Source organism: Pezoporus flaviventris, unplaced genomic scaffold (genome assembly GCF_033815535.1).
Source record: "Pezoporus flaviventris isolate CSIRO_AGI_PZ_B2104156 unplaced genomic scaffold, CSIRO_AGI_Pfla_v1 ptg000070l, whole genome shotgun sequence".
NCBI classification, from domain to species: Eukaryota; Metazoa; Chordata; class Aves; order Psittaciformes; family Psittacidae; genus Pezoporus; species Pezoporus flaviventris.
Genome location: NW_026892618.1, coordinates 3,584,363 through 3,609,128, shown reverse-complemented (window position 1 = coordinate 3,609,128; position 24,766 = coordinate 3,584,363). Strand labels below are relative to the sequence as shown.

At 43.7% G+C, this 24,766-nt stretch overlaps 1 protein-coding gene across 3 annotated transcripts in view; it reads left to right on the top strand.

The window, feature by feature from the left end:
• Positions 1–12,674, top strand: part of RASSF8 (Ras association domain family member 8) — an 86,147-nt gene extending 73,473 nt beyond the window's left edge. For all 3 annotated transcript variants that reach the window (XM_061472143.1, XM_061472145.1, XM_061472146.1), the window contains exons 4-6: positions 5,419–6,308; positions 9,086–9,230; positions 10,378–12,674. In XM_061472143.1, coding sequence (XP_061328127.1) covers positions 5,419–6,308; positions 9,086–9,230; positions 10,378–10,499 — 1,157 coding nt within the window. In that variant the 3' untranslated portion in view covers positions 10,500–12,674. The remainder of the gene's footprint in view (positions 1–5,418; positions 6,309–9,085; positions 9,231–10,377) is intronic.
• Positions 12,675–24,766: the final 12,092 nt, after the last annotated feature.

Sequence of the window (24,766 nt, the reverse complement as noted above, 5' to 3'; positions counted from 1 at the left end):
CACATGTTAAGAGTTCTTACAAGATTTTACCCATGTACAATTATTTCTTTGTGTTGCCTTGTTAAGGCAGACAGAATCCTTCAGCCTAGGGCTGGAGAGCTATCTCGAGGAAATCAAGTGGGTGAAAAAGCTGTATCCAAACTGGGGAGTGAATGCATTTGTCAGTGGCCCCAGAGCTCTGCCCAGTCTGGGTTTGGCTTAAGCGTGTATTGCCATGCCTTGCTCTACCTCTGTGGAAACCTGTGCGCAGACAGGCCACTGTATGTATGTTCTTACTGTGCACTGTTGTGAGTTTGGGGTGCTAATTCAGATTCAGCTCCAAGAACAGCACTAGTACATCTTCCCTTTTAGCTTGTTCTTCTTAAAACTTCTGTCTCACATGCAGACTTGATTATTTTTGGGGTTTTTATTTAAGATTGTCCAGAATGCCACCTTGCAGGACAGGTCTTTGGCACAGCTGCTGTGCAGCAGCAGAGGTGGTGGCATCCCAGGGGAAAAATGGGAACTAAGAGTATTCTGCCAGGCAATTCCCCTGACACCAAGTGCATCCTGATGGTCCTGGGGAAGGAGGAGAAACTGGGCACAAGACTGCATGACCTGTAGAGATAAAGGCCTGCTCTTGCCCAGCCTCACCCCTTCCCTAGGGAAGGAGAGGTACCCTCATGTTTCTAGCCATCTTTCCTGTAAATTACCTCAGACCAGGGCAGTGACTCACCTGCTTGCACTGACGCAGTGCTGCAGATCCTGTCTGTGCAGCATGAGAGACACTTAATGAAAAGATGGATCTTGGTGCCTGAAATAAACTTTTGTAGCCTTGACTGGAAAGTTAGGGCACAGAGTTGGTTTTAAATGGTGTATCGTGCTACCTACCAAAAACGTAGTCCCTGTCCCTGAAATGCTTTGAATGTAAAGGATGTTGCACTTTGGGGAGGGAGAAAAGGGATGAATCTTTCCTGTTCTGAAAACCAGTATCGATGAGCTGTCAGGTTACAGTCCTGCCAAAAGTGTTGCATGAGAAACACTGCTACTGCTTCTTTCCTTTGGAAATTAATTTTGACTTTTGGCAGCAGAGGTAGCCGCTCATGTCTACTATGTCAGCTGCAAATACTAGAGCACACAGAGAAGCTTAAAGTGAATAATAGTTATATGGATCCTACTGCCTTCATGAAGTGTAATTTAGAAGTCTACCTCCTGAGAGTCTTAAAAAAAATAAAAAAGTTCAATTACCTTGTTCCTATATTTCATTAGTTTAATCACCATTCACTGTAATGGAATCTGTGTTTAAATTACCAAATTACATCAATCCCAGGCTAAGACTACAGTGGTTGGGCACATGACATGGACACTCGGGCCCAGAGCTTGCTGTTTGGTCATAGAGCAGAGCAGTGGCTGACCCAGGATGCTGGCTGTAGTTAGCTCTTGAATGTCTCGGGGATTAAGTTGTAAGTGGTGGCATTAGAACCAGGTTCAAACCACTTAGGACAGCTAGTTGCAGGCTATGAGAACATCAGTGTTCCTTTTTTGACCTCTTTCTCACTTTTAAAATAAAAGATTGTTTTGAATGTCCCTGCATTAATAGAGCCTGTGATAAGTTTGTATGTTTAGGTAGCTGTAGCTGTGAATTTGACCTGTTAACCTTGGCACTGGCCCTTTGTGCAGTGTGCTTTATATCTATAAATATGTACCTACTTCTGTTCTAGCTTGTCATTTGCTGTCTTGCAAAACAGATATAAATAGATACAAATTCTTGATGCTTGTTTTGCGATGGTAATATTGTATTGTCCGTTGGGGGGGGGGAATCATTATACGGTCAGTGGGTCAGCACAGAGTATTAATGAGAAGTAGCTGGTCTGTGAAGCGGATGTAGAGGCTCTGTGCTTTGTCCAACCCCTGAACTGCTGTTTTCTGAAGATGGAAACAGGGAACACAGCACTGCTGGTGCTTGTTTGGGGCTGGCTGCATTGTTTTCTCTACCATTCTCGTAAGTGCAAGGCTTTGATAGAAGTATTAAAAGAGAAAAAAAATCTGGTATGTCCTAGTCTTGACATACTCTGAAAGAAAAGCTTGATTTCAGATGTTGTAAAGGATCCACTGACAAGGCACATGCCCATTGTGAACATCAGTACAATAACTAAAGCTGTTCTTTGGCAGCTCCTTGAACTGACTGCTTAACTGCTCATCCAGGTTTACCTGGAAGTACTTCATAAATCTGCATGAGATTCAATGTGTTCAGTAAGCAGCTGTGAAAAGCACACTATGGTTTAATGAGTGCCGTGCCTTGCTGATAAGGAGAGCATTACATGAATATAACAGTAACTAATTTTTAAAATGATAGGGTTTGCATGAATGAGGTAGGACTGAGTTCTGCCAGGTGCTGTAGGAGCACAAACAATCTCTTGTTTTAGAAAGCTTATGGGCAACATACAAGACAAGAAGCAACACGCAGGTGTTGAACTATTCTTTGTCAACAACCCAAGCAAGCTGCTTTCTCCTTTCAGTGGTAGCACATCAAACCAGCTGTTTGTTACAAGGATGCCTGTGTTCTGAAATATTCTGTCATTAGTTTTGAATTAAGTCAGTCTACCTTTCATTTGTGAATTAATCCCTTCTAATGCAAACAAACATCACAGTTGTGGTTGTCCAGGTGATGTCAATCTGCATCATACATAGGCTGAACACACAAAACCTAAGTTATGATCACAGACGAGGACAGCTTTGGTTTAGACCAACACTGAGCTCCAGGTGTGGTAATTGAACTGTGGAAGTATTACTTCTACAGAACACTTTCTTTTATGTGGATCTTGAGTTCTGAGGTCATTGTTTAGGACAGCATGTTGATTTGGAACCCTGAGCTAAGATGGAAATAGTTCTTTGCAAGTGTTTTGCTTAATACCTGAATTTACTTTTGATTGAGATTGTTAGCTTTACTCCCTCTCCCCTCCTTTTTCTCTCTTTCTTTCTTTTTCTTTTTTTCCTTTTCCTTTTTCTTTGCCTCTTGTTAAATGTCTTCTAAGTAGTGCATTTAATAGCAAAGTGAGAAGAAGGTGCACGCTGATCACTCCCCTAGTGGTATGAACTCTTGTTTACAATTTCAAGAATTTGAACTTGGCTGTTTCTGACACAAGAAGAACATTAGTATCATTACCATGATTACAAGCTGAAAGCCAAAAGCTTTTAAGATTAACAAAGTAGAGTGGTGAAGTGCTGCAACCTTTGTCCTGGGTTCTGTGGTATGTTTTACTCCATCTGTCTTCTCTGAGATTTTATTGTTAGTGTGCTATGGCAAGCAGGACTAGAGTTATTTTTCCTATAACAACACTGATGCCTACTACAAACTATAAATCTTCATGGATCAATGAACGATATTGTGGGTTGGCAAAAATCTCTGACTTTGTATCTGGGCATAGTCAGTTTGGTTTTGAAGTACTTTATTGTAATAAACCTTAATCTGTTTCTGAGAGTGTTGGCCAAGCATGTTGGTATACTGTTACTTTTTTTTTCTCCTCTTTTTTTTTCTCTCACTGCTTACCTCAAGTAATTTATTTATAGGGCATTGGGGTAGTGGATTGCTGTTCTCATGCTGCTTGCCTTGTTTTGCTGATTGCTGTCAGTCAGATCTTCATCTTCTTTTCCAGCTCTCGCCCCTAACTTGGAAGTGAATATGGACATTTTGGTCTCTTACTTGGCCAGCTACCTCCCTCGACTATGAGCCAAAGCAGCCTGTTCTCTAGGTGTTGCCTGAGCAGCTGATTTTTTGTCATTGTTTTTCTTTCTATTGGGAGCTAATTTCTAATGGTGAGAAAGTGAGATTAGAAGAACCATTTCCAATACAGTAGTAATATCCCAGGGAGCTCTTTATAAGGCTGGTCTGACAATATCAGGTTTTAGGGGGCCACATTGTGCATTAATCACCATGGTGGAGCTTGTCTTCTGCAAGTTTGAGGTGGGGAATCTGTGCAAGTGCTGTGGTTGGGGGCCAGAGGCAGATCTCCAGCCTGAGATTAGGGTATTTTTGGTCTTTTGGAAGAAGTGTGGTGTTTGGGTGAGCGGTGTAAGGAAAGAAAATGCATCAAATGGTTTACCACTGATATTTATTCTAACTCCTCCACACCATAGCTGCATGTGCGACAGGTTTTGTTGGCATTTCTGTGCTGAAATAAATCCTCATTTGAATTATGATCTATCATGGAAATGGATGTATGTAATGCATTAAAATAGCCAATGGTGTTTTTAAGGTTAATGTCAATTGTGGAGCTGTTCAGAAATTCATCAGGATCATATGCTTTAAAAGCAGTTGATCTTTCACATCTTTTTTGTACCGGTGTTGGAGCTTTTAAGTGAAGTTACTTTCACAATAAGGGAAACTCATCTGCTTTTGGAGAATGCTTTAGCTCAGAGTAGTCAGTCTTTAGAAAAAATAAAAATAGTGGAAAAACCTCAGCTGCTGTATTTATGTAGCATTCAAAGCGTCCCATAAAGGGTGTCAGTGGAAAAAGACTGCTGATTGAATTCTTAAATATGTTTGGTAGCAGCACAAATGAAGCTATAAACGTAAGTTGTACTTCCTCCTACCCCAAAAGCAAACCATACTGTGTTCATTGTACGGCTAGATGCCAATGCAGATCACACAGTCACTGAAGGACTCAAGCGTCCCCCTGAAGGCAGGATACGCCGGAGGGGACTCGTGAGCTGCTGTTAGGGTGCAGGAGTCAGTGCAAGAGACCAGATTGCTCAGTCCCAGTTCAGGCAGCTTCTGCCGCTCTCGGCAGCCCCGTGTTCTGCTCCGTGAAACTTTTGTCAGGTCAGCAGCGCTGCCGCGGCCCCGTGAGCTGCTGTAATGCTGCTGGGGCCTGGGACGGCTTCCTCCAGTGTCCAAACTGACCGGGGGCACTAGATGGTGAGCTGAGGCTCAGTCAGTCACAGTTGCCTCTCTGACTGATGGTACTGTTTAAAAGCAGACATTGTCTCCAAATTCTGATATGTGGCTGTATAAAAGATGCAGAACTTTTCCTATTATTTTCCTCCTCCAGGGATGTATATTTCGTGTATTTCTTTGCTGTCAGCACCGCTTTAATTTCAGTGATCAGATGTGAGAGAAGCCCTAACCCTAACCCGCGCAGCTTCACTCGGGTGCGCAGCGCCAGCCGGTATTCGCTTGCTCAGCGGCTGCGCTGTGCGGGGAGGGTTTTCCTGAGGGAAGTTGTAACGAGCCCCTCCAACCGTGAGGGTTTTCCTCGTAGCTGGAACAAGTAGCGGGCAGGCCCCGTGCCCGGCTCGGCGGGCTCCGGCACGGGACAGCGCGCCGGGAGCGGTCCGTACCTCAGCGCCTCTGAGGTACCCGGCCGCGCCGCGCGTTCGCGCTGTACGGCAGCGCCCCCTGGCGTCCTGCCGCGCTGACGGCCGCGTTTGCCCCCGCAGGCCGCACCGGGAGGTACACGCTCATCGAGAAATGGCGGGACACGGAGCGGCACCTGGCGCCGCACGAGAACCCCATCGTGTCGCTGAACAAGTGGGGGCAGTACGCGAGCGACGTGCAGCTCATCCTGCGCCGCACCGGGCCCTCGCTCAGCGAGCGGCCCACCTCGGACTGCGCGGCACGCATCCCCGAGAGGACTCTGTACCGGCAGAGCTTGCCGCCCCTCGCCAAGCTGAGGCCGCCCGGCGACAAAGCCATGAAGAGGAGGGAGCCGAAAAGAAAGTCCCTCACCTTCACCGGCGGGGCCAAAGGGTTAATGGACATCTTTGGGAAGAGCAAGGAATCTGAGTTCAAGCAAAAGGTGCTCAACAACTGTAAAACGACAGCGGACGAGTTGAAGAAATTGATCCACCTCCAGACAGAGAAGCTCCAGTGCATTGAGAAACAGCTGGAGTCCAACGAAGCTGAGATCCGCTACTGGGAACAGAAGTATAATTCCAGCCTGGAAGAAGAAATTCTCAAACTAGAGCAGAAGATCAAAAGGAATGAAGTAGAGATTGAAGAGGAAGAGTTCTGGGAAAATGAGCTGCAGATCGAACAGGAGAATGAAAAACAACTGAAGGAACAACTTCAGGAGATGAGGCAGAGGATCCTGGAGTGCGAGAGCAAGCTGAAGGACTACGTGTCTCAGATCCACAACATGGAAAGTGGCCTTGAAGCAGAGAAGTTGCAGCGGGAAGTTCAAGAGTCTCAGGTGAATGAAGAAGAGGTCAAGGAGAAGATCGAGAAGGTGAAGGGTGAAATTGATATTCAGGGTCAGCAGAGTCTGAGGCTGGAAAACGGCATTAAAGCTGTAGAACGGTCCTTGGGCCAAGCTACCAAACGGTTACAGGTAAGGCTGTCTTCTTTTTTTATCCATAGGAAAAGGAAAGCCAAAGGCATGGCTGTAACAAATTTGTCTTTCACAGGCTTGGAGAAAGCATGAGAAAGTCTCCACAGGGAATTGGGATAAAAGAGAGAAAGTGTTGGCCTCATTTTCAAATTGCATTTCAGACTTTTTTTGTTTTAAGGGCAGACAGTTTCGATTTTATCTGTGGGTATTTTGCTCATTCAAACCACATGGAAAAAAAAGAAGAAGCAGTAGTTAGTTCTTTGTCTCCAGGTAAATCAGCAGATGTTTGGTGGATGTGTTCCTGACCATTCAGGGTGGCCTGCAGGGTTAGTACCAAGTGCCACAACACTTTCCATTTATTTACATGCTGCCTCAGTTTCTTCCCTACCAGTCATGGCTTTAGTTTGCTACCATTCCCTGACTGCCTGGTAACCTCTGAGAAATCACTCAACGCCTGTCTGCACTGTGCAGCAGTCCGTGATTGAGAAACACCAGAGCCAAAGTAGCTCAGGGAAATATGGCTGCACCCACGGCAGTGCATCTAACTGCCTCACCCTGCTCCAGAGAGGTGCTCTGCACCTCAGACAAACAATACCTTCTGCATGAACACTCAAGGTTTGCAGGGGATTGTTGTACTGCTGGGTGTTAAACAGGACCATAGTGCTCTCAGCCTAATGCCTTTACAAGTATTTGTCTTCAAACCCCTGTATTTGGGGATAGACATTTTGAGGATTTAGGTCCTAGGTTTTGGTAGCTCCAGTGCTTCATATTGTTGAATTTCAGGGAAATATACACCATCACAGCCTTCCCTGAGGCTAAACTGCTGATTTCTGCTAGATTTGTCCGCCACCAAAATAGATGCATTAAAAAGAACAGTCCAGAAACAGTACCTGGATAGATAGATGTAGAGCTAAAGTGTTAGCTTACAGGGCTTTGTGTTAAAGAATAGCATCTCTTCTTTCAGGTGTTCAGGATTTCAGGTGTTCAGGATTTTATTTTCTCTACACCTCAGGCATTTGTGGTTCATGTGTGTCAAATGAGAATCCAGTCTGTGCCTCCTTGCTAAAAGTTAATGGTGTCACCTGGAACTTGTGTTAGAGCACAAAAGAATAAATGTAAATGGAAGTCCAGCTGCTAGCTGGACGAGGTGAAAGAAAGATTATGGCTTCTGGGATTTCAATGTGCCACGTAAGATAGGACTGAGGCACCACATACCGGTTTGAGTTGCGATTGTTGCTGTATTCGTGGCACTCACAGTTACGGTGTTCCACAGTGCTGCAGTTGCAATAAGGCGATTCTGCTGGTAAAATGCTAAGGGATTTTATATCCTTACTCCTGAACACCTAAAAACATGTCAGTATAAGCTGGTTTCACTAAATGAGGAGGGGAAAAAATCCAAAGCAAAATGGATGAAAACTGTATGTAGTTTTGGCCTTATTTAGCTGTCTCAAGTTTCCAGGCACACTGTGCTTAAGGATTTGCACTAACAGAAAGCATAAAGTCTTCTTACCCTGTCCTCAGTAACACACAGTGAGGCTATGACAGTGTTCAAAATCTTTATGGCTTTATTTTTTTTCCATTTGCTTTCTTGGGAAAGTTCCTGTTAAATTCAGTAGGTTTTAAGCGCTAAAACCAGGAAGGCAGCATTATTAGTAGCTTGGGAGAAATCTCTAGTAGTTTGTGCTACCTCTTCTCTTCCATTCCTTTTCTCTAGCCACCTCAGTAACATTACTTTCCAGCAATATGAGGCTATGTGCTGTTAAGGATCAGAAGCAGCACTTTGCTCTCCCTGCTTTTCGACAAAGACTTAAAGAAAATAAAAAAAAAAAAAACACAACCAACCAACAACAAAACAGGGCAAACCCAAGCAAACAAAAAAATCCCACCCTGCTTCTTCAGGTAAAAGGTTTCACTAAAGTTTAACAATTAGTTATTAAATTGGAGCTTAAACCTGTAAGATTTGGAGCGATAGTTAACATTTTTTTACCTTATTTCCTGTGGAGGTTAAGTAATGTGAAAAACAAGTTATTTATGATGTTAGTTCTGCCAAACTGGGTACTTCAGCGATTCAGACCTAAAAAACAATAATTCTCTTCATTGGCAACTTTGTAACAATCTCATAAAGCATGGAGCTGTACTAAGTACAGACAGTTAAGAATTTCCTGTCTCCACGTGCCCAGCTGTGAAGTCTCATGGGCCTAAAATAAATTGGAGAATTTTTCTGTAGAATTGTCTTGAAATTTGGGGGGGGGGGGGGGGGGGGCTGGCTTCCATTTCTCAGTCCAGTTTCTGCAAAAGCTCATAGCAAATGAATGGGAACACAAGTGTATCACAGAAAGCCGAGGCCAGCTGCGTGATGTGTGTTCACTGAACGGGTCAAACACATCAGTGGCAAAGCAATTGCCATTTAAAAGGTCCTAATTCAGATCAATTGTGTTGGTTTTCTTACTGTTGGATTCAGCCTCAACTGTAACTTACCATAAGCTTAAAGTGGATGAGGGCTGTGCTATTGGGGACTACTCCTAGATCAGATCTACAAAACTATTCTCCCCCAGTCGTAGTGTGAGTTTGTGTATAATTCTGTTTACACAAGATAGTTAGGGGAAAAAATTATGGGGGTAAAATATCTTTCAACTCTTTCATTTGCACCTAGATTTGAAAGTCAGGGACTTCCTCATCAAAAGGCGAAGCGTTAGTTGCCCAATTGCAAACAGTCTTGAAAAGCTGTTTTAGTGTTCTATCCACTGCTGCTAAACAGATGTTTTCTTTCCTGGCAGGACAGGGAGCAAGAACTGGAGCAACTGACAAAGGAGCTGCGACAGGTTAACCTGCAACAGTTCATCCAGCAAACAGGAACGAAGGTCACGGTGCTGCCAGCAGACCCTGTTGAGGTGGAAGCCCCACACGTGGAGCTTGAGAGAGGTGCAGCACTCATAATGTTTTTGGTCAGCGGGGAAGGGAATGGCAATGCGTTTACCTGCTGCCTTAATGGTAGCAGTCATACATTAAGTGACTGCTTTGTTAACAAAGAAGCTAGTGAAATACTAAGAAAGCACAGTGTCAAATATTTCTTTTCATTCCAAGAGTTTAGCAAGCTATAAATACAGCACAGTATGTAGATAACTTCTGTCCTGCTGTGCATTGGCATACGTTTGACCCATCAGTAACCCATTAGGCCAGTAGCTTTCAAGTGCGGCCTCTATGGCTGCAGGCACATAAGCTGGCACACAGAATGATTGCATGCCTGACATTGCTGTTCATCTGGGATCATCTTCTTCTGGTGGAATGTGTAGAAAAAGGAATGCATCTGGATCTTAAGAAATCCCAGACAGCAGCCATGTGGGAATAGGAGCTAATCCAGCTGGGCTGCCCGCCATCCAGAAGTCCTACGCATATGACTGCAGCATGTGCAGACTAACTTTGCCTCTAGTGAGATCAGTGCATTTTGCGCATGCCCACATCTGAATTCAGAATTTCCCAGGAGCATGGGAGCACTTTGAATGCGTATCAGAACTGTGACATAAGCAGAAACTCCCTTGGTGCATGGCTCAGCCTCTGCTGTCTTGTGCTTATCCAGTGCCTGCTTGCAAGGGGCCTGTTTCTCTCAGCATTCTCCTTGGCTGACTCTGACCTTTCTTTTAGAAAACTTTCTAACTGAAAGGCATTGGGAGGGTAGGGAGGGGGGAGAGGAAGCAGCCAGGCCTTTGAAAGTCAGTGTTTGCATGGACTTTCTCTTTTAAGTGAGCAGGAAGCTGAAGCTGTGAGTGACATGTAGGCTCAAGCACTTTCTGCATGTTACTGTGTAGATGTAATACATGTATCAGTGTGTATCAGTGTGCATGTTCCTTCTGGGAGGGCAGTTACGTTTTGCAGGGGTATCCTGTTTTGAAGTGAGTAGGAAGTGTGCGTCTTGGATTTCATCACATCCCAGTCAGGCGTTTAACTGTCATTGTATACGGTATGTAATTTTTCCGTGCCGAACTAAGTACACACTGCACCAGGCAGAAAGAAGTGTTCTAGAGACACCACCTTGGTGAGGACTTTTCTAACTGCCGTTTTTCTTACACAGAGCCAACATTTCAGTCTGGGTCACTGAAGCGCCCTGGCTCATCGAGGCAACTCCCCAGTAACCTTCGGATTCTACAGAATCCCCTGTCATCTGGTTTTAACCCGGAGGGCATTTACGTATGACAGTACATACCTCTTCTGGAGAGGACCTAGCAAGGTACCCTGGACAAGATACACTTTTGTTTTGTTCTGCCAATGATGAATGGAAGAAGATTTTTTTTTTCCTTTTTGTTTTGTTTCTTTGCTAAGCCACCGTATTATTTTCTCTTCTTCCTCCAACACACCACTTGGAGCCATACCCTGTGCACTGATGCTAAAGAGACAGAGCAACTCTCTCAATTCATACTTGGCAAGGATGACCTTGCTGTCAACACAGCTAGAGTGCAAAAACCTTCATTTGTTTTTGCCACTTCAGAAGTGTTTGGGAAAGTATTGTTCCTTGTATAGGCATAAATAAAAGACTGAGGGTGAAGGAAAACACATATGCAACTTACCTGAGGTTTAATTTATTCACTTTAATCAATGGACGTGTGAATGTTGACCTTTTATATTTTTATTTTTAACTTGTGAATAATCATGTATGGCTATATGTCAGTCTGACAAGGTGACTTTAGTCTGTGGGTACAAACATCCACCGTTTGATCAAATACAGTGATTTGCAGTGCAGAGTTCTGTGGAGTGCCGAACCATTAAAATGGTTTCTCACCGCTAACTCTGTTAATTTCTGTTGTGGGTCATATTATGTCATGTTCCATCCATAGCTACCTTCTAAGGCTTGAAAAGTGAGCTTGTGGGATTTACTTGCCATTGAATCTGCCTTGAATGAACCACCTAGTGTTCAAAAGATTTATGGAATTTAAACCTTGGCTTGGTAAAAGTATTTCCAGTATATGATTGAGGATGCACTAGTTAGATGATATTTTATTATATAGAATGTATATTTGAAATATTTTGCCACATTGTATATGCCTTTTGAGAAAAGAACAGTGTAAGAAGTTGTCTTCATATATCTTACCAAAAGAGAGTAGGAGGCTTTCACTGTGTGTGATTTTGTACTTTATTTTTTCCACTAGCCATTACAGTGTTCTTGTTTTGCGGTAACTCTTGCTGTTGGGGGAGAAAAAAAGACCAACAAACACCCACAAAACAAACGAGTATCCTCTTCCAGCCTTCCAGAATTCATTCATGTTTTGTGGAGGGAAGAAACCTGGCAGAGTCCCCTGCCCTGAGTTGGGGCCAGGATTTCATTCCAGGTCCCCAGTCTTAAATGGCTGATGTTTAGTCCCTTTGGAAGATGTATTGCTGCTCAGTCGCTTACAGTATATAAAGCTTACAAACAGGAAATGCACGGGTTTGGTAGTCATTTTTTACAAAGCACATGAAAAGAGAATATTATCATATCTTGATGTCACTCAAATACGATCAGAGCTGAGCAAGAATTAGACAGAATGGCTTTATGCAGAAAGTAAGACACTACCAAGTAGCATTTTGGCTACAGGCCTTGAAATTAGATTGCTGGAGTGGACCCCAAGTTCGTAGAGAAAGTTACTGGCATCAGTGGAACACACCGTATATGTTAAGAGTCTGGCCTCGTGGATGAGAAGGGATGGGCTTTACGCAGCGGCATTCAGTTTTTCTGCTCTAAGAGCAACTCATATCCTCATCCCCACCTGGAGGTGAGAGGGGTCACCATGCTTTTGCCACTGTGTAGAATAACCTGCACTTCAGTTAGTGCCAGAATGACAGAACTCTTGATGCCCTTGAGAGGGTCAGGATTTTGCCACTGGTAGGAAACGTCAGTCTTTTTGCCATAGAAATTACTTAAGAATTTTTAACTCTTGGCATCCTCTTGTGTTGGTTTACTGATATGCAGATAAATGTTACATGAAGTTTCCTTTTTTTAAAAAAGGAGCTTCCTGACAAGTGGAAGTTTTATAAGGTGTAGTAGAAGATGAAGGACTCTTGAGTGTTTAACGCATTTTTTTTCCTTTTCCACTTATTAATGGCATCATATATTCTAAAAATGCTGCTGTATTTAGACTAACAGCACCAGATAAGGCTGTGAATATATAAAGGACCTTTCCAAATGAACTCTGAATTTTTACTGTTTAACTTATCAGGTCTTTTTTTAATTATTTTTATTTTCCTTTGTGAGCAAACTGGAAAACGAGATGTTCTTACCTGAGGAATCTTGGCAGTGCTCACAGATTTTACTGTTCATTTATCACAACTCTCTGCTCATGTCCACTGTGCCCATAACTTTGTATTAAAAAAAAAAAGAATGTGTGTGTATATATATATATATATATATATATTAAAAAAGAAAGTAAAATATACATAGTTTCGGGACAATATCTGTCCAAGGTACTTGAGCATATATGCCTTACATTGTGAGTTCAATTTACAGAAATGAAATGGCCCTCTCCAGTGGGTATCTTGCATCACCTCTTGATGTTAGAGAACTGAGGCACTCAGCACCTTGCAAAGTCTGGCCCAAATTATGCTGCATGGGGATGGGGGAAAACACAAGGAAAAGTCTGTTGCAACTTCAGTCCAGTGCTGAGGTGAAGTATTTTTAAGGCAGATCAGCATACTTTTACCCAGCTGATGTTTTTGTCATACTCTGTGGCTGGTCCATCTCCCACAGATGTCAGTCTGAGCTGAATTGGACTCTTGCATCATAAAAACTGCTCTTTTTCTCTGTCATGTTATTCTGTAAGAGGGAGGGGGGAGGAAAAGGTTTAAAAGGAAGGGTAAGAGCAGCTTTGGAGGACTTGAGTTATGGCTTTGTAATAGAATCAAGGAAGGAATTTGCTGTTTAAGTTAAAAAATAGCACCTGCTGACTGCAGCAGCTGTTTGATGGAGAGGCCAGCCTGGAGCTGGCTCAGGAGTAGCCACCACATCATCTCTGAGTGGGCCTTCCTTGTCAGGGCTTTAGCATATGTCAAGGTGACCTGGAAAATGTTTACAGCTTCAGCCACTGTTATGTCAAAGGAGAGGCTTTGATACCCAGACCTGTCATTTGTGAGGCACTGACAAACTCCCTTGCCCCTCACCATGCTCCTCTTGTTAAATTTCACCCAGGCTGAAGTTCTGTAGCATTTCCACCTTCTGTGTAAATATACCAAAAAGAAATGGCATGCCCTTGCATTAATGTGAACTGAACAATGTATTACAGTTATAAGAATTCCTCACATGGCATTAAGAGTTTTGCTTCTGATCAACTGCAGAACCTCACTCTTTCTTTACAAATGTAGAAAAACACGTTTCAGAAGTGTTTCAAATCTGCTTATGGGGCATTAGCAGCAAGGAAGCTACACACACTAATTTTAACAAGTGCCATATGGTTTACTGGGCAGCATGATAAAAACAGGGTGTTTTGCTTGCGTTAAATAGTTGACTACACAAGCACTATTTTCCAGTGCACAAGGAGTTTATGTGGAGAACTCCTGTAACTTACTACTAATGGAAATTAACTGTGTTACCTCTCTCATCCATGAGGATACAGTTTATTCTTGCTGGTGATGCTATGTTGTTAGGGAAAAGGGGGGCTGAGAATGGTGATAGTTTGAAAAGCCAGTAGGTTAAGGTGAGCATAAATGTTCTGAACAAGGGAGAAACCTGAGTCCCAGTCTGAAAAATCAGCTAGGAACCTGCTTCCCATTACCTTTGGGTGGGACTTGGGTTCCCAAGTGCCTGAATTGCTTCTGGAAATGGTCTGTTAGCTTTGAGATTACTTGCTTTTCTGAACCCTATCAAGTTGGAAGGAAGCTCTTGAAGAAGAGAACTACCACTAGCATTAGCAATATGCACAAATGCTTTTGTTGTGAGGTAAGACAGAAAAGATCCTTTAGTGAAATAAAAGTCTCCTCTTGGGGCAATAATTGCCTTGTTTTTAGCATGAAGAGTATTGCGTTATTTTAGTGAACTGGGATCATATGAGTAAAAAACCTGATCTTGTAAATTTTAGTGAGTTATCTTGAAGCATATAAATTCCTGATGTGCATTAACTTGAGCGAATTGGGCCTTAATGATCCATGTAAATAACGAACTGTAGTCAGATATTTTTTCCAGAAAATAGTCTCTAATGGTCTGTACTGTATTAAAATAAGTATCAAAAGTGTTACTTTTATATTCCTTTTTTTTTTTCTTAGAACATTGAAACATGCATGTTTATTCTATTTGCTACAGTATTTTAATGTTTTGGATGAAGGCCATCAGTTGTATGGAGATGACAAAACAATCATTCTGTCTATTTATTCAGTATTGCTGCTTTAAGTTTTCAAAATAAAGCTTTCAGTGCCAATATAGTGACTGATTGAAAGCTGTTCTAGCTCTCTCCAGCTGTTTTTTTCTCTGTTTATAGAAAACTAAGTGAAACTTGGTATATAAACTGTTATACCAGCAACAAATTATTGCAATAATATTGTGGGGAGGGGCTGGTGTTAAATGTGTGTAGTATGTACATAAATGTATGCATGCAGTGAATGCATTTAGGTCTCAAGCGGAGTGCTGAAGAATGTTTGAATCCTTTGTGGTCTTGAAAGCAGCTTACCCATGCAATCAAATGCTGGTTAGTGCTTCATGTCAGTGTGCAGTGCTTACGAGGTGGTCCCAGGTGGTCCCAGAGGATCAACTGGGAGCCCTTTGAACCAAATGGGATTTAAGCACATTCTTGAGTATTCCATAGATGCGATTCTGAACTGGGCCTAAAAACATATTCTGATACAAAAGTCTTTCAGTTGCAGCCAGGGTGACTCGTTTCAAGTGTAGCTGGTACCTCTGGAAATTTATGTGGTTCCAAGATGTATCCAGTATGCTTGCCCTATTGTTAAGGGTATCAAAATGCACAGAACATTCACCCTCCTGATCACCCTGTGAAACTACTGGTTCTGACTGGAAGATTTGAGTTGCTGTTCCTTAACCTAGAGAAGCAATGCAAACTAACTGTGAAAACACAAGTGAGCATTTTATTACTGCTCTGCTTCAATGCAAGATGAAAATCTGTACTATATGTAACTATATTTTTGTCATTTAAAAAGCTATTTTTTATTATCCTCATGAATGGTTAACAAAATATATTGGGATATGCTCCCACACAATAAATTCCCCTCTGAAACTTTGGGTCTTTACAATTCATGGTTTGCTGGAATTGCACTCACTGTTCATCTCACGTGCATCTCATGACAGCTACTGGAACTCTGCCTGTCAAAGAGCACTTGGCCTGAAAGCAGGCCAAGGTAAAGTTTGGTGTGCCTGGAGCTCAGACGCTTTCAGAAGTGGAGATGTGCCAAGCATTAGGGTGCAATGAACCCGCCTAAATGGCAATTTATGTAGAGGTGTGAGAGACGCAACTGGTTGATGTAGGGCGTTTTGGCAGACAGGAGAGGTCCTCTACCATAAACTGTGCACATGCTGTATTTTTAAGTAGATACAGCCCAGGAGCTGTAAAAGAATGGAATTGCAAGCTTGTTTTCAACTGAGGAACTGTTACTAAGATTAGTATTAATCCTGAAAAGATAGAATTGATCAGTGACTCAGAGGCAGTGTAACTTAAAGCAAAGAGGCAGGGCTATGTTTGGAGAAGATTGGGGGTTGGAGCTGAACATACAGGATCATCACACAACAGATACAAGGTGCACCAATGTTTCAGGGAGCAGGACAACATTAAGCTTTGAACAGGAACTGAAGACCTGATTCAGGTACTGTGCTGAAGACTAGAGCGCCTGTGAAGATCATTTGAGTTAATCAATACAGGGAACTTGCTGCAGCTGGGAACTTGTGATTTTAAGCCATCCAAATGCAGTCCTTAGTCTAATATCCCAACAGATGGATTTTCCTAAGACAACTGGAGCCTAATCTCCTTAGATGTGAAAGGAAAAGACCTCACAGTAGTAGCACTGTTGACTGCCAATGCGATCATGAGTGTCGTGAACTTTGCTAAAGCCCTAGCACGTGACATTCATATTGGTGGTACCACATAAGTTGCAGAGGACCTCTGCTCTGGAAAGGTGCCCCTTCCTGCTTCCGTGTTGGGGTTTGTGGTAACTATAGTTTCCCAGCATGCTCGGTACAGCTCACAGTTCTGATCTTTTTCTTCACCTTTAAAGAACAAAGTGGTACATTTGTGCATGACTGCTGCAGCACTAATTAGTTCAGTGTAACTGGACCACTAATGAGTTGCAAAACTAGACCAATCAATGGTCCATTTCATTTAGAAAGCTGTACTGAGTTGTTCTGCCTGTCACATCTGTCAGCTAGGTGGTATTTCTTTATAATTCAAATTTTTAATGATTGTTTCAACTACATTGCCTAGTGTCTGAAGTAGGGCCCTGTGAGCAACACTCCCTATTACTTGAGAATTATATATTTGCTACCTTTGGCATTGCAGTTAGTGTTAATGAATATTTTCTAGGTCAGCCACTGCTTCATCATTAGGTTTCTCCATAAATACTGGATGGAGACAATCTCAGCTGGTCTTGTTCCATTTTTCCAGGTGAGTATGCAGTGCACTTTTTCCCATCCTTTGCAGTGAGTTCCCTGTTCTGTGTGCTGTCAGGTCAGCAAACTGCAGGGTTGTACTGTCCAGTGGGTGACTTGAAAACAGCCTCTGCAGCAAGTGCTAGTTCAACGAGAATTAGATGCAAGCAGAGATGATAATTAGGCAACTTCACCACTTGTCTGATCGACTCAGAGACTGCCGGTGTCTCCATGCCACTTCCAGTGGGTCTGTCTGGTGCCTCTCCAGGGAAAAAGCCTCCTTGCTGTCATACAGACAGTCCTGGTGTTTCTCTCCTGTGAAGTGTATTTGCTGTGCACCAACTCCTGGCTAGGACAGATGTTCATCCCTCATGCAAACTAAAGTTTGATTTCTAGAGGCTTTTCTGATCTGAATCCCTGGCTGTGGAAAAGCTGCAGGAATTTCTCAATCTCCGGCAGAGTGCAATAGTGTCATCACTGCATTATCATGCTTTTCTGTTCAGTCATATGGAAACTGACAGAGGTGACATACAGCTACGGAAGAATGGGTTTTCAGCTGCGGGAGATGGCCACTGGGTTTTAATCTCCAGTACTTGCTTCAGTCCACATGGGTTAAGAGACTTTGATTTCAGTTTCCAGTCCTCTGAGTCACAGGTGTATTAAGGAGAAGTGGAGTTGAAAACATGTTGGCCTGCAACATTTATAAGCTCTGTCCCACACCCCAATCTCATAATGTAATTACTTTATTAATTACCTATGTATTGGCTTGTTCCCCAAGAGCATGCTTTCATGGATACTGTTCCTGCAAAACACAGAATGATGCTGTTGTTCAAGCTATAGTTTTTCCTTTCTGTACATCTTTTTTGCATTTGCTATTCTGTGCTTGCGCTTTGTCTCGCTCTTCTGCAGAAGGAGGAAAGCAATAAGTAATTGGAAGACTTAGTGAGAAAATGCAATATAAAAGATCTAATGTTCAATCCTGGGTCAAGGTGGAAGGAAGAAAAGTTTTCTGTGATTTCTTTTTAATGAGCAAAAGTTTGAAGAAAAATATTCAGAAGAGCTCCATCTGGGCTTATGAAAAGTCCACTTAAAAAAAAACAAAACACCTTACCCGGTGACATACAAATGAGTGCAGATAATTACCTGCCTGGGTGTTTTAAAAGGGAGGGCTTCTGGTTAAAACAGTAAGAAAAAAAAAATAAAATGGACATACACCAAGGAAGACAACTTTAACCTCATTCGTATTTGCCATTTGCCCTGGAGTCCCTTTCACTACCCATGTGATGGAAAGTGAAGAATCATGGAGCTTTAGAGCCAGTGACATGGTATCCCATCCATAGCTGTTGCTAACATAAAATTCAGGCCAGTCTTTAAGTGGGGAATAATAGGAATTTCTTTGTTGTTGCCTGTGGAGCTTGTCAGAAATTACTGCCTGTCACAACCTGCAATAGCATATCCCTTTTATCAGGTATACCAAAACTGCTTTCATTAAGTGTTATGTGCCTAGAAAAGATGATTTGACTTCAGCAGTTACAACCAACCTGAGGTGAACTTTGATCAGTGAGGTAGGACTAGTCCTTCTGGAAAGCTGAAGAGAAACCCGATAACAGCAGCTGACCTTTAAGTACGTTTTGTTGCTACAAGTTGTCTTAACTGTTCTCTTGACCTAGCAAATCTGCATCATGGTTACCAAGACTATGACCTGGATTCTCCATTCTCGTGTAGTTTGTCTCATGTACAAAACAAGCGTGGGCCAGACAGTGACACGGCAAAATGAGAACGGTAACCATGTCCATTAGCTGTGCGGCTGGTGTGAAAGGTTACTGCTACACGCAGGGCACCAGATAATTTTGTCACCTTAGCTCTGTCACAACGCTGCAATTACAACGAGGTCTACACGAGAGGGCAGCAATACACACCGCCATGCCTGGAGCTGCGAAGGCATGCAGCTAGTTGAAAAGCAACTTTTCTGGCATGTATAGCACATAGTAAAGAATCATATAAAATATGCAACTTGCCATCTTTAATTATGCTCTTTTAGAAAGGACGCAGTAATACTAATAAAGAACCACATCCCACTCACAGCACGTGTGTAGCTGATGCACAAATTATGCGATTCCTGCAGTTTTGATGAGGACTCAGACCCAGTAGCTTTCTGAAACCGGTACGGACTGTGGGCTGAAACATTCCACTTTAGAGATTATCCTGTGCCTGGTGAATCGGCCTGTGCCTGGGAAGCTCTTGCTTCATTTCCCAACTCTGCCACAGATTCCTGTGTGTGACCTTGGGCAAGCTATTATAATCCCCCTGGATTGGAGTCCCCCAGATGTAAGCTTGAGATAATACTGCTTCATCCCTTTGACTTTGTCTATATATACGACAAGCCCCATGGGGAAGCACATCTCATTTCCTATTTGTTTGGCAAATAGTACTTAGCACAATGTGGTCCTGATCTTGGCTGTCTCATCTAGCTACTACTGCAGTTAAGCACGTTTTTATATTGCACCAAGAGGATGAAAAGAAATTGCCCTGAGTTACTTTTACCTTACAGTGAGAGCAAGATGCAGGTGTGCTGAAGGAAGCTAGGGGGTTCTGAAGGTGAATTGTTCAGCTTTACATGTATTTCTCTTTCTAAAAGGATAAAAAGGAAAGGCGAGTAATGGAATAAAACCTCTTTTAATTCTTGCTCAACTCTATTTTTCTTGCAAAGTGATGCTATTAAAATAGGCAGCCTAAATCCCTCTGCAAGTGCTGCTTGGGAGTGTGTTGCACCTCACTGACAGAGAGCAGGCTGACAGTTGCTTGGTGGTCCTGATTGTTCCAGCGTTTTCACAAGTCTGATGATGTTTTAACAATGTGCATGCAACTGGTAATCCACTGTCACAGGTTGCCATTTCACACTTTTCTGTAGACTCCCAAATGCTGTTTGGTATTAGGGGCTGAAAAGAAAATGCACAAGAGTTAGAATTGTAGGAGGGTGCCTTTTTTTGGTTTTTCTTAATTCCAAAGTGTTTTCTACATGCTCTAAATCATTTTAATTAACTAAGAAACACCTCAGCTGTGCTTAGTCTGGAGACCTGCACAGAATGAGCACCCTTCAGCACGCCTTAGCACAGAGACTCAATCCTAGTGCCCAGTTCTGAGATTAAAGATCATTTTAAGATGTTGCCATCTGAGCCCATTTATACATGCACCCACATATATACTTGTATGCAGTAAAATCATTAGATATCGTTTTCGTTTTTGTCACCTGGGAAAACTAAGGCCCAGGGAGCTGCAGGGTCTTCACAAGGAGTACATGCTCTTCATCTCCATGTACTTACTTTTGTATAGGGATCTTTCACTATAAAGTCTGTTCTCATCATACAGAAATACAGTTTTCCAACAACAGTTCAGTCAGGCTAGAGGGCCATCTGTCCTAGCATTCAGCCTCTGGTTTCATAGCAAGGATTGGATGGGCACAGGCAGCTCGATAGTAAACAGCACCCTTTGTCTGGAGTTTCCAAAATAACCTATTCAGAGGGAAACCTTTCCCTAACCCCTTCAGTCAGAGGTTAAACTTCCTGATAGCAGAGGATTTATCTCCCTTCCAAACCGAACAATCTAAGCACTTCAAAGGAAGTGATTCTTAATCTCTCCTTTTGCAATCTTTGAGCCAGGTTCGACCAATAAAGCTTTTGCCTTTGAGATCTAATTAGTCTGTTTTAAACTTAAAGCTTTACTCTGCAAAATGAATGTCTTCATCTGCCATTGATTTTAGCACGCTGATTTCAGTATGTGCAGGAGTTCAGCTCCTTGCAGAATTAAACTTGTTTAAGTTCTTTGGCAGAGACTGCAAAGTGGGGAAGCCAAATTAAAAAGAATATCAAGATATCTGATGTTAAAGTGTCAGGTTTGTGTTTTCTTGTAGGTCACCACGAGTCCAGTTACCTCCATCATTTTTTCACCTTTGAGATATAAAATATTCTTAGAGCCTGAACTAAGAATAAGTGAAATCTTCCTGGCGTTGTTCTGTCCCATTTTGACTACAGAAATGCATACACACTCTGAGGGACAGGAGATGGGCTGTGTTTCTCTGCCTCTGTGTCTGATTAAAGCTGGAAGGTGAAAAGGTAACTGGGGTATTAGTAAAAGGAACTCCATCTGAGCAATGCAATTCTAGGGTGGCTTTGGTGTGTTTGGGGTTAAAAATATGAGTCTGTTCTGATTTCTTCTTCAGGTAACCATACTTGGCTTATTGCTTCTCTTGTCAGCATATGCAGGTAACCTGCTTTGCATGGTAACTCTAGATTTAGATTTGCATTTAGATGTGAAGGTGTCCAAGAAACTACAGTGGTTTGAAAGCATACATCCAGAAAAGTTGGCATTTCATAGCAGTGTCCCTGCTACAGTTCACTGCTGCATGGCTGAATTTCAGTGCCACCTACTTTGTGATATTGATAACAGAGATAGGTCAGAAGGAAAAAAGTATTCCTGTCCTCAGTTTTGCAGCAGGCAATTGTGAGGCAGTGGTTCTGAGCTGCCTTTCTGCTCCTTCTGGCCCATCTAGAAGCATGAGACTCCTGTAATGCAGAGATGCCTTCAGTCAAGGGGGCAGGCTTGCATCTTGAACGCACTGCCACATGGACTCATTGGGAGCATCTGGGGAAGGGGAGATGCTCTCTTTACAGGTTTGTACAAATACAAATTACTTTACTGTACCCACTAGGGAAAATGCCACTGTAGCCCTAAACTACCAGAGTGCTGTCCCAAGCCAAGCAGCTTTGCTCCTGAGGAAGGTATAGATGATCTCTGAGTAAAACAAAAGGAAGGGATGTGCAGCACCTTCTCACTGACCAACAGGAGCTGAATTGCCCTCTATCCCTTTTGAATGCATTGTCCTGGGGTTACTAAACTTGAGCCAACCCCATGACATTACTGTGTACTTTTGAAAACAGTTATTGCAGACTCATTATGTTCAGCAATCACAACAGCCAGACTCTTGAAAGTAGCTCCAGGCCTGGCAGGACGCTGATGGGAGCACACTTCCCACAGATGGCTCCTGCACACAGATGGCTCCTGCACACAGATTACTCTCAAAGGTCATTTTAAATAACCGTACTTACATTGTAATTCACAACACCAGAGTTGCCCCTGTGACCAGTTGTTAGGCATTTTGCAAAGCCACTTCATGTTTTGCAGACGGATACATCTTTACTTTCTTATCCGCTCTGTAGAACAAATTGCAATACATACGTACAGCTTCTTTCTGTTGTGCCAAGGAGAGGAAACACTTGCAGCTCAGATTCACACTAACACATTTATTTTTACAGGTGAACTAGGAGTGCCCATCAGGATTATCTGATGATGGCAGATTGTTAGGCCATGGTATTTCCTTCTCTCTCCGCTGTCAGATGTTGAGGGATGCATAGGCAGCCTTAACTCCGACCCTTGCCCACACACATTCCCATACTCCTCAGTTACCTTGGCAGCACCAGTAATAAGCAATTCTTGCCTATTCTACACACTTTTCCTACATTTTTTTAAGTGGTGTGTTGTTAAGCAGGTTTTTTCCTACTCATTTTGGTACACAGCCCTCTACAGATGTGTTTTTCCTGACTCTCAAGTCCCAGTTGCAGCACATTCACCATGACGGACCCAGCAAACTGCCTGTATGTCAAAATCGGAGCACCTCTAAATTTGCAGTACTTGAAAACACAAGCCAACCTCCACATTAATGTTTTCAGTCCCCTAACTCGTAGCAGCTTCTCTCTAGAACAACAGAGGGCATCACTCTTCACATAAAAAAGTTGCATCTGGAAGAGGAACAGCCCTGTGTTTGAATGATGGTTTGGTAACCAGACCATTTCTCTCTCAAGCAGTGATTCGTATTGAATATTCTCCCCTCAAGGAGGTTCACCTCTGCATCTCCTGCTCCCTGTGGGAAGGCCATGGCCAAAACCTGTTCTCAGACATGCATGTACTGTTTCTCTTGTAGATCTTGGCCTAGTTTGCACAAAATGATTAAGCAATCACTAAGAAATGGCTTTAGCTAATTGATTAGCGTCTTCACTTGGGGGAAGAAGAAATCAGAGTCCAGGTTCCTACCACAGCTCCTGTGAAGATCTGTTTTTATTCCAGTGGGTTTGTAACATAAACATGCTGCAAAGCAGGTCCGGAATCTTTAAGTTTTTTCTCTCAGATGGCTGCATTATCTTCTGATCATCCTGTGCCGTCCAGCAGGAGTTCCCAGCCACAGCCTCCCCTGCCACCTGGTAAGCACTGCTGCCATCAACAGTTTTGATATAAAAGGTAGCAAATCTAGTTCAGCTGTTGAAAAACACTGATTTGTGCAGCTACCTCTGTGGAAAGCTTTAGGGCCGAGATCCAAGTAGAAGGCAGGGATAATAATGTGAAGCCCAGATCAAGCAGGGGGTACATATGTGTCCAGTTAACTAGTTTGTATGGCTCTTCTGGTCCCACTGAGTGTGGTGAATTCATCTCCTGGGCAGCTGTCTGCAGGGTGGCTGTGACTCTCATGCAGAACCCAACAGCTCTTGTGCCCGCAGTGTATCATGTGAGCAGCAGCAGGGTTATTCTTGGCTAGGACTGATGTGTGCTCTAGGCCCCTCGGCTGTGGTAGGAAGCAAACTGGCAAAAGCTGCTGAGGCTGGTATTGATGGCTTTCCCTGGCCCAGGTGGGAGGGTTCATGGGATGCCATTCAAGGTCCTCCAGCCTTGGGCTTTCTGAGGTATGGGAGGACAGGATACCTGACAGGCAGGGTAAGGGAGGACTTGCAGCTCCTAAATAAAGGAAAAGTTCAGGTATATAAAATGTGTAGCAGATTCTGCTGGGGGAGGTTAAGCACTCTTGGTTCTAAAGTCCTTTTGTGAAGCTACAAAAAGGTTGGGTGTTTGAAAACTAGGCTGGTTTTCTAGTGGCATCTGCTGCGCTAATGAAAGGTCTTGCCTTCCCCTACAGACCATGTTTTACTTACATCCATAGAACTTTGCAGTAACATTACTATTTGAGAAGAACCGAAGTGAAAAAACAGCCTCTATTAAGGAGTTCCCCAGCCATGATTTATTATTATGCCCTCAAGGGCTACAAACCTCCTGGTCTTTGTTATTTTCCTTACAAGAAAGCAGAATTGGTCCATACCTGCAAAATATCACATTCTGTTTGCTCAAAATGCATTGGGTAAGTCTCTTGAGTGCCAGGACTCCAAATCCAACTTGTTTTAAACCCTTGGGCAGTGCTAAAACTTATCTCCCCTAATCAGCAGTGATATTGCTAGCATTATTAGCTCTACACAGTGGCCACGGGTGCCACTTTACCTCAGCTGCTGTGCTCAGAGGGGTGCTTGAAGGGATAAAGGCAATTCAGTTTCTTCAAAACACCGCAAAGGCCACACCGGGCTGCCAAAACCCCGGTCCTCGTAACAGCTTTGCCTGCGGGACGGGGGTTCCGAGTGAAGCTGCACCGGCTTCGGGTAAGCCCTCAACCAGTGGACGTTTGGACCAGCGGCGCTTTCCCGGCCGTGCGTACCGGCATCCACCTTCCCGCACCCTGCGGCTGGCTGAGGCCGGGGGAAGCCAGCGCCCGGCTGGGAGCCGCGGCCCAACGGCTGCCCCTGCCGGCGGGGGCGGGCCCCCGGGCCTGAGCCGTTGCCAGGCGACCGCCGCAGCTCCGCCGGCCCCTCCCCTCAGCGCGCTCTCCTCCCCGAGCCTGCGCGGCCTGCGCGCACGTGCCGGGCAGCGTGCGCCGCGTCACGTGGGCGCGCGCGTGACGACCGTTGGCTGCCTCCGGGCGTCTCGCGGGCGGGCGCGCGGTTTGGTGTGCGGTGAGGCGGGCAGAGGCGGGCTCTCGTACCGCCCCGCTCCGCTCCGTGCCACCCCGGGGGGCTTCTCCGTGCCGGGCCCACTCCCG